Here is a 10861-nt window from a genome sequence, read left to right on the forward strand (position 1 = left end):
GTACAAGAATATAACTACTATAATACTGCCTCCTATGTACAAGAATATAACTACTGTAATACTGCCTCTATGTACAAGAATATAACTACTAGAATACTGCCCCCTATGTACAAGAATATAACTGCTATAATACTGCTCCTATGTACAAGAATATAACTACTATTATACTGCCTCTATGTACAAGAATATAACTACTATAATACTGCCTCTATGTACAAGAATATAACTACTATAATACTGCCCTCTATGTACAAGAATAGAACTACTATAATAATGCCTCTATGTACAAGAAGATAACTACTATAATACTGTCCCCTATGTGCAAGAATAGAACTGCTATCATACTGCCAGTTATGTACAAGAATAGAACTACTATAATACTGCCCCCGATGTACAAGAATAGAACTACTATAATGCTGCCTCCTATGTACAAGAATAGAACTACTATAATGCTGCCTCCTATGTACAAGAATAGAACTACTATAATGCTGCCTCCTATGTACAAGAATATAACTACTATAATGCTGCCTCCTATGTACAAGAATATAACTACTATAATACTGTCCCTATGTACAAGAATATAACTACTATAATACTGCCCCTATGTACAAGAATATAACTACTATAATACTGCCCCCTATGTACAAGAATATAACTACTATAATACTGTCCCTATGTACAAGAATATAACTACTATAATACTGCACCTTTGTACAAGAATATAACTACTATAATACTGCCCCCTATGTACAAGACTATAACTACTATAATACTGTCCCTATGTACAAGAATATAACTACTATAACACTGCACCTTTGTACAAGAATATAACTACTATAATGCTGCCCCCCATGTACAAGAATATAACTACTATAATACTGCCTCCTATATACAAGAATATAACTACTATAATACTGCCTCCTATGTACAAGAATATAACTACTATAATACTGCCCCCCATGTACAAGAATATAACTACTATAATACTGCCCCTATGTACAAGAATATAACTACTATAATACTGCACCTTTGTACAAGAATAGAACTACTATAATGCTGCCTCCTATGTACAAGAATATAACTACTATAATACTGCCTCCTATATACAAGAATATAACTACTATAATACTGCCTCCTATGTACAAGAATATAACTACTATAATACTGCCCCCCATGTACAAGAATATAACTACTATAATACTGCCCCTATGTACAAGAATATAACTACTATAATACTGCACCTTTGTACAAGAATAGAACTACTATAATGCTGCCTCCTATGTACAAGAATAGAACTACTATAATGCTGCCTCCTATGTACAAGAATAGAACTACTATAATACTGCCCCCGATGTACAAGAATAGAACTACTATAATGCTGCCTCCTATGTACAAGAATAGAACTACTATAATGCTGCCTCCTATGTACAAGAATATAACTACTATAATGCTGCCTCCTATGTACAAGAATATAACTACTATAATGCTGCCTCCTATGTACAAGAATATAACTACTATAATACTGTCCCTATGTACAAGAATATAACTACTATAATACTGCCCCTATGTACAAGAATATAACTACTATAATACTGCCCCCTATGTACAAGAATATAACTACTATAATACTGTCCCTATGTACAAGAATATAACTACTATAATACTGCACCTTTGTACAAGAATATAACTACTATAATACTGTCCCTATGTACAAGAATATAACTACTATAATACTGCACCTTTGTACAAGAATATAACTACTATAATACTGCCCCCTATGTACAAGACTATAACTACTATAATACTGTCCCTATGTACAAGAATATAACTACTATAACACTGCACCTTTGTACAAGAATATAACTACTATAATGCTGCCCCCCATGTACAAGAATATAACTACTATAATACTGCCTCCTATATACAAGAATATAACTACTATAATACTGCCTCCTATGTACAAGAATATAACTACTATAATACTGCCCCCCATGTACAAGAATATAACTACTATAATACTGCCCCTATGTACAAGAATATAACTACTATAATACTGCACCTTTGTACAAGAATATAACTACTATAATACTGCCCCCTATGTACAAGACTATAACTACTATAATACTGTCCCTATGTACAAGAATATAACTACTATAATACTGCACCTTTGTACAAGAATATAACTACTATAATGCAGCCCCCCATATACAAGAATATAACTACTAGAATACTGCCTGCTATGTACAAGAATATAACTACTATAATATTGCCCCCCATGTACAAGAATATAACTACTATAATACTGTCCCTATGTACAAGAATATAACTACTATAATACTGCCCCTATGTACAAGAATATAACTACTATAATACTGCCCCCTATGTACAAGAATATAACTACTATAATACTGCCCCCTATGTACAAGAATATAACTACTATAATACTGCCCCCCCATGTACAAGAATATAACTACTATAATATTGCCCCCTATGTACAAGAATATAACTACTATAATACTGCCCCTATGTACAAGAATATAACTACTATAATACTGCCCCCTATGTACAAGAATATAACTGCTATAATACTGCCCCCTATGTACAAGACTATAACTACTATAATACTGTCCCTATGTACAAGAATATAACTACTATAATACTGCACCTTTGTACAAGAATATAACTACTCTAATACTGCCCCCTATGTACAAGACTATAACTACTATAATACTGCCCCCTATGTACAAGACTATAACTACTATAATACTGCACCTTTGTACAAGAATATAACTACTATAATGCTGCCCCCCATGTACAAGAATATAACTACTATAATACTGCCTCCTATATACAAGAATATAACTACTAGAATACTGCCTCCTATGTACAAGAATATAACTACTATAATCCTGCCCCCCATGTACAAGAATATAACTACTATAATACTGCCCCCATGTACAAGAATATAACTACTATAATACTGCCCCCCATGTACAAGAATATAACTACTCTAATACTGCCCCCCATGTACAAGAATATAACTACTATAATACTGTCCCTATGTACAAGAATATAACTACTATAATACTGCCCCCTATGTACAAGACTATAACTACTGTAATACTGCCTCTATGTACAAGAATATAACTACTATAATACTGCCCCCTATGTACAAGAATATAACTACTATAATACTGCCTCCTATGTACAAGAATATAACTACTAGAATACTGCCCCCTATGTACAAGAATATAACTGCTATAATACTGCTCCTATGTACAAGAATATAACTACTATTATACTGCCTCTATGTACAAGAATATAACTACTATAATACTGCCTCTATGTACAAGAATATAACTACTATAATACTGCCCCCCCATGTACAGGAATATAACTACTATAATACTGCCCTCTATGTACAAGAATAGAACTACTATAATACTGCCCCCCATGTACAAGAATATAACTACTATAATACTGCCCCCCATGTACAAGAATATAACTACTATAATACTGCCCCCTATGTACAAGAATATTACTACTATAATACTGCCCCTATGTACAGGAATATAACTACTATAATACTGTCCTCCTATGTACAAGAATATAACTACTATAATACTGCCCCCTATGTACAAGAATATAACTACTATAATACTGCCCCCTATGTACAAGAATATAACTGCTATAATACTGCCCCCTATGTACAAGAATAGAACTGCTATTGTACTGCCCCCACCCTCCTTCCTTCTCAGGTCCAAGAACATAATTGCTGTAATACTGCATCAGGGATTCGGCGTGGGTTTTTTTTTTTTAACCTTTTTTTCTTTTGGCTCCTAATCCTAAAAAAAAATCTATAATAAAGAAGGCATTCCTCCTAGACTGTGCACTGACTATAGACCTACCTCTTATGTTTCTAGTAATTAGTTATTAGCTGTTAACGACCCTTTGGCTCAGTCTGGTTTGGGCTTCTGTGTAACACGGACCTATGTGCTCTCTCTTCTCAGAATGGAGAGTTGAAGCTGGCAGACTTTGGCCTGGCTCGGGCGTTTGGTATCCCAGTTCGGTGCTACTCCGCCGAGGTGAGCCTGGCATTAATATACTGCACACTGCAGCCCGAGATCATCCTGCACCTGTTGAATGCTGCACTTTTTCCCATGTGTCCTGTAGGTGGTGACTCTTTGGTATCGTCCGCCTGATGTGCTTTTTGGTGCTAAGCTTTACTCCACCTCTATAGACATGTGGTCGGCTGGCTGCATATTCGCAGGTAAATGACATCCTAACGATCAGTGTGTTCTATCGGGTAGATTTAAGATAACGGCTCAAAGCAAAACCTCACCTGCCTGTGGCAACGAAGGGCCACAGAATCGTGCAGCATTGTCAGCAAGTTTGTATAGCCATTGGCTACTGTGGTTGGGCGTGATTTCCTCTGTATGCGATCTACTGCATCGTGCGGCGCAGCCTATTTATTGCAGCGGTCTAGACTTGAAGTGCATTAGGCACTCCATACTGTACTAGATTGACATATTGTAACTATATATATATCAGTTCATTAATGGTTGTCTGAAGAATGTTCTGCCATGCGGAATACATTTGGTCAACCAAATCATCAATGCACTGGCAGCTCTTTACAACTGCTGACCAATGATGTTCCAGATGTGCTCGGTGGGAGACAAGTCCAGAGTCGCTGCAGGCCATGGCAGCATGGGCAACATGCGGCCTGGCGTTTTCATGTAGAAATACTGCTTCTGGGACACTTTGGAGAAATGGCTGTATCGCCGGTTTCTCAACCAAATCATCATAACCCTCAACTGTTATGTACCTGGAATGAAGACTTCCGGGATCTGCTACTGTACATTATGCCCCCCCACTATAATCCTGTAAGTAGGACTGGTATGAAGTTTCCTTGTGAAGGCCTCTCCATGGTGTAGCCCACCCAATTTCCAGAGAGCCGTGGCGTGAACTCAGTGGGACACCAGTCCCAGGACGTTTGGCTCATAGCGCAGGGTCATGCAAGCATCTTCTCTTGGTTTGTGTAGACTGTTCAATGTCCCAGGCCGGGATGTGACATCCAGCTTCACTTTGTACCATTCTTCTAATTCAGGGGTCCCCAACTCCAGTCCTCAGGGACCACCAACAGGTCATGTTTTCAGGATATCCTATGGTAGGAACCCCTGTGGCAATGTCTAAGGCACCAACAATAATTACATCACCTGTACAACACTGAGGAAATCCTGAAACCATGACCTGTTGGCGGTCCCTGAGGACTGGATTTGGGGAACCCTGTTCTAATTTCTCTCTGTAGAGGTTGATTTTATGCACCTTCTTGCTGTCATTTGAGTTTGTCATTCTTCTAACCGCTGGGGCACGCTAAGTTGAACAGTGCTGACATCTTGGCTTACGTGTGATCCGTCGGAGTGATAAGCCAAAGTCTATCAGTTCAAGAAATCTGTCCTTCTGTTTGCAACAAGTGGCGATAACTGGCACGTTGACCAACAGGAGGCATCACCCAACCGTACCACAAGACTTTATCCAACTTGTGAGGCTTCATATGGCTGAACAAAATTAGCATTTGAACTGTTTTTTAATATTATTTGAAGCCCCTCCCACATGCCATAGCTTGGAATTCGGCGACGCTTTTTCCTCGATTTGCATAACCTTTACCCCTTTTTCCTCCTTGGTGTATATGTTACACATGCTCAGAACCACAGGGGCATATATATATATATATATATATATATATATCTGTCACCAATGTCCTATTCTTACTTTGCAGAGCTGGCCAATGCTGGGCGGCCACTGTTTCCCGGAAATGATGTAGATGACCAACTCAAGAGGATTTTCCGATATCCTTATCTAGTCATGGATGGATGAATGTGTGTATGTGCGTGCGCTTATTTTAGGGAACTAACACATTTAAGACTTTTCCTTAATCCAGCACACATTGCTTGGAACCCCGACTGAGGAGCAATGGCCGACCATGACCAAATTGCCGGATTATAAGGTGAGTGTGAGCTGATACACTGTGATGAACCAAGTACCTGTATCCGTTTACCAGCAGGATAGATTTTCAGCCTCTGAATATTATACCGCCAGTGAATTGGAAATGACGAGAGGACAAAAAACAATCTTGATCATGTTCAGCTTGTACACAGGCTTGTTGGTGTGTCATCTATTTTGTAACAAGGCATGCACCTATGTGAGTGGAGATCCTGAAAACTACTCTAATATGAGTAAATATGAAAAAAAGCTAATTTATTTCTTTTGGATCTGTTTTCTTGTACCTGTATAACTGCTGTCTTGTAGTTTTAATATTCTGCCATTAGATGGCAGCAACATCTTTTCTAGATCTACAGAATTGATAACAGGCTATCAGAATGATGGAGGTCTGGGGCTGCGAGCTCCACTGAGTACCGTGCACAGGGCCATACGTTTGGTAGTGTTACTAAAGCTTTTCCATTCATCCCTCATTTTGGTGCCACTGCTGCCGTTCTGTCATATATAAATGGTGAAGACTAGGGATGAGCGAGTATACTCGCTAAGGCACTACTCGCTCGAGTAATGTGCCTTAGCCGAGTATCTCCCTGCTCGTCCCTAAAGATTCGGGGGCCGCTGCGGCTGACAGGTGAGTTGTGGCGGGGAGCAGGGGAGAGCGGGCGGAAGAGAGGGAGAGTGAGATCTCCCCTCCGTTCCTCCCTGCTCTCCCCCGCAGCTCCCCGCCCCGCTGCGGCACCCGAATCTTTCGGGACGAGCCGGGAGATACTCGGCTAAGGCACATTACTCGAGCAAGTAGTGCCTTAGCGAGTATACTCGCTCATCCCTAGTGAAGACATGTTTCATCACGATTCAAATCATCAAATTAAATGTTTTCTTTTTCTCAGCCCTACCCAATGTATCCGGCTACTACATCTCTAGTAAATGTTGTACCAAAGCTGAATGCGACTGGAAGAGACTTATTACAGGTCAGTACTTTAACTTCTTACTACTTGGAAAGCATCAACAAGCTGTTGTGCTTATTTAATGTCTCATTAGGATAGAGTATTGAGTTCAGAATGGTGATCTGCTGTCATTTTGATGAGGGTCTGGCCTAGTTGATTATAGGAGTCTTGCTTGACAAGGAAAACTGATACTTGTCTTCCAAATAGGTTATCACATAGCTGGTCAGCAGGGGTCCCTCAATGGACTGCGGTCTGTGTATCAAGCAAGAAGCCGATAACGCTGTACATTGTGTGGTGGCCTGGCTTGGTATTACAAGCATAGCTCCCATTGAAGTGAACAGCTATGTGCTTGTACTACCAGGCCGGGCCACTGCACAAGGTACAGAGTGATCTGCTTTCTGTTCCGTATATAGTGACGGCAGCCCGTGAACAGATAACTATAATTGGCTGTGTCCTGAGTGACAGACCCCTGCCAGTCAGCTATTGATGACCCAACCTGATTAAAAATATACAGATTACTTACCGGTAGTCCTTTTTCCGGGAGTCATCATGACGGCCCCATTTACCATGGAGGTTGTCCTCTGACCTCGGTAGGGACAGGAAGAGCCCTTAAAAGCACCCCCCTTTCAACCATTCCTCAGGGACTTTCAAATTATTACGGTGGACAATGTTTACTGAACCAAAATTTACCTTTATTCGGTCATATTTACATTGAAAAGAACATAAATATTCTATAAGGGAGGGAACTATGGGCCGTCGTGATGACTCCTGGAAAAAGGACTACCGGTAAATAATCTGTATATTTCCAGGTCGTCATCCCGACGGCCCCATTTACAATGGAACAATGCCAAATTATAGGTGACTTTTAGGGTGGGACTACTGCCTGGAGGACTTTCCGTCCATATCCCAGGTCTTTGTCCGACTGGACCTTAACCCTATAATGTTTGATGAAGGTATGTAGGCTAGACCAGGTGGCCGCTTTGCTCGGCGGATGCCTGGCCTTTCTCTGCCCATGAGGAGGAGAGAGACCGTCTAGAGTGGGCTCTGATTTTCCCCGGGGGATCGAGACCACTGGCTTTGTACGCCTCCTGGATGGCAGTCTTGATCCATCTCGCAATAGTACTTTTAGATGCCGTCTTTCCTTTGCCCGGCCCCTGAAATTGGACAAAGAGGTTATTTTTCCAAAAAGAATGGGTAGCCTCTAAGTATGTTAGAAAGGTCCTTCTGACATCTAAGCTGTGGAACTCTCGTTCTGTCGTTACGGGGGTTTTGGCAAAAGGAGGGCAGGGTAATTGTCTGCTCTCTGTGGAATTTGGACACTACTTTTGGAAGAAAAGCTGGGTCTAATTTAAACGTGATTCTATCATCTTGTATCAGCATGTGTGGCTCCACACAACATAAGGCTTGTAGTTGTCCTACTCTCCGGGCTGATATTATGGCGACTAGGAGAGAATTTTTTAGCGTACGTAGTCTTAGAGGGAGTTAGTAGAGGGGTTCAAAGGGTGGTTTGCAGAAGCTATTTATGACTAAATGCAGGTCCCAAGTAGGGAAGGTTTCCCTAATAAAGGGCCGAAGTCTGTCTGCTCCCTTAAGGAACCTATGAACTCAGCGGTGCTCCGCCAAGGGAGAATCCAAATAGGATCCTAACGCTGCTGCCTGAACCCTAAGGCCTCATGTCCACGGGGAAAATCAGGCCCGCTACGAATTCTCCATGGAGAATCCGCAGCGGGTCCCTCCTGCCCTGCGGACATAAGGGCTGAAAATAAGAATAAACTCACCTGCTGCGGTCCGTGCGTGTCTTCCTTCCTTCGCGGCCGGATCTTCTTTCTTCGGCCGGGCGGATGTGCTCGGCACGCTGGCTGCGTGCTGTGCACATCCGCCGGGCCGAAGAAATAAGTTTCCAGCCGCGAAGGAAGGAAGACCTGCATCGCCCTTTAGCAGATTTTTCTGTTCTTGTGGGGACCCTGGGAAGATTAGAAAGAATCTCTTAGGAGGTAGGGAGTCAAATTCAATTCGATAGCCGGTTTCAACTATCTGAAGTACCCAGGGGTTGGATGTTATTCCCCGTCACTGGACCTGGTAACGTGCTAGTCTACCCCCTGTTGAGTCAGAAATGGGTTGAACTTCCTTACCCCGACCTCCCTTGCGGTACAACAATCTTCCAGTCTTCCCTTTCCCTTTGATTTCTGGAGGTGGCTGTCATGTCCTCCTTAGAAAGGATGGCTTCCTATAGGATTTCCTGTCTGGAAGGGTCTTGCTTTTGTCTCCCTTTTTCCCAAGTAGCTTATCCAAGACAGGCCCGAACATATATTCGCCTTGGAACGGAATGACGCAGAGTTTGTTTTTGGACGTTACGTCTGCTGCCCATGTTTTTAACCATAACGCTCTTCTTGCGGTATTACTGAGAACCGCGTTTTTTGCGCCATATCTAACGGTTTCTGCTGATGCGTCTGCTAGAAAAGCAGTGGGCATTTTCAGAAGGGGAAGACAGTTGGCTAATTCTTCCCTGGGAGCTCGGTCTTTAATCGAAGTTAGCAATGTTAGCTTCGACGGTAAAGGACATCGCTTCCCAGGTCTTCATCAGACAGTCGACCTTTTTGTCCATCGGGTCGGAGAGCTGAGATGCGTCCTCAAAGGGTTTTCTTGGCCCCCTTAGCGATCTGTATGTCGACCTTTTGGGGTTTCTCTATACAGGCGAACGTCTTCAGGAGCGAACGCCAGCCGATTCCTAATCACTTATGAGACGGACAATCTCTTCTCTGGTTCCTGCCATTCGTCCGCGATATGTTGCGGGGTCTGATTAACAGGAAACACGGTTTTCCTCCTTGACCGAAGGCCCCCGAACATTTCGTCCTGGACTGTGCTGGGTGGGTGGTCTTCTTCGATCTGCATAGTTTCTCTCACTGCTTTTATGAGGTGCCCTATGTCGTCTGAGGAAAAATAGTATTTTTTTTCCTCATCCTCTGGTAACAATGGCGGATCTTCTAGTTTTCCCTCTGATAGGAGTTCCAGGGACTCACCGGAGATGGAGCTCGCCGATTCCGCCTTCCTTGACCTTTTAGGGGCCCTTGAGGGACCAGGTTGAGGGTGAGGGAGGGATGCCATAGAGGCCTGCAATTCCTCTTTGATCGTGCACCTGATATCTGTTTTGAACGCCGCCCTTTCCTCCGCTAGGATGTTCGCAGTGCACTCTTCATATAGGGGTTTATTGTAGTCATCCTCTAGTCTCTTACTACAGATAATGCACTTTTTAGATTTTTTTCTTTTTTTTCCTGGGGTCCGCTGCTTTAGCCTTCAGGCCTTTCTTATCCATCGAACCCATACAAGAAATGGGGGAGAGGGGGAAAAAGGGAACATATATGCATCCAATCAATCACAAATGGCAAGTTGCATATTCCAATTTTTGGCATATAGCCACTCAGTTTGTAGGCTATCGGTTTCTCCATCTCGTGCTGAGCTGTCAAGTGTAGACATGCTGAGGCACTTCTGGCAGCTGCAGGATAACTTCTGTAGGAGTAGAGCCTGCTTTATGGAAAAGTTTGTTTGAATTTGGCGCCATTTCCGGGTCTGCGCCAGTAGCCACGCCCCCTGCATTGTGTGCAATGTCACCACGCCGGATGACGTCACCGTTACGCGCTCTGAGGACCAGGGAGGCCGCCGCTGCCGTTCCCCTGCCAGGAGGAATTACCTGATCGCGGCAGCCGGAAGGTGCCGACCTGATCAAGGAGACCTGCGCTACTCGGCGGCTTACAGCTCCATGGCGGCGCAGGTCGGAGATGCAGGGACCACAAGAGTATGCCACCCCGACCTCTTTTCTCCAGTGGATCTTTGGCACTACGTGCCTTCGGTAAGTGGATCTGCCTGGAGCTTGCATCTGGCCACCGTAGGGACAGGAAGACACTGAGGAATGGTGGAAAGGG

At 42.7% G+C, this 10861-nt stretch overlaps 1 protein-coding gene across 1 annotated transcript in view; it reads left to right on the top strand.

Annotated features, from left to right (window-relative positions):
- CDK5 (cyclin dependent kinase 5) overlaps positions 1–10861 on the top strand; it is a 31092-nt gene that overhangs the window by 14367 nt on the left and 5864 nt on the right. Inside the window, exons 7-11 of the mRNA XM_066585320.1 lie at positions 4011–4085; positions 4174–4270; positions 5780–5849; positions 5947–6007; positions 6885–6965. Of these exons, the coding sequence (XP_066441417.1) occupies positions 4011–4085; positions 4174–4270; positions 5780–5849; positions 5947–6007; positions 6885–6965 (384 nt within the window). The remainder of the gene's footprint in view (positions 1–4010; positions 4086–4173; positions 4271–5779; positions 5850–5946; positions 6008–6884; positions 6966–10861) is intronic.

The sequence above is a fragment of the Eleutherodactylus coqui genome, chromosome 12, assembly GCF_035609145.1.
Source record: "Eleutherodactylus coqui strain aEleCoq1 chromosome 12, aEleCoq1.hap1, whole genome shotgun sequence".
Classification (NCBI taxonomy): domain Eukaryota; kingdom Metazoa; phylum Chordata; class Amphibia; order Anura; family Eleutherodactylidae; genus Eleutherodactylus; species Eleutherodactylus coqui.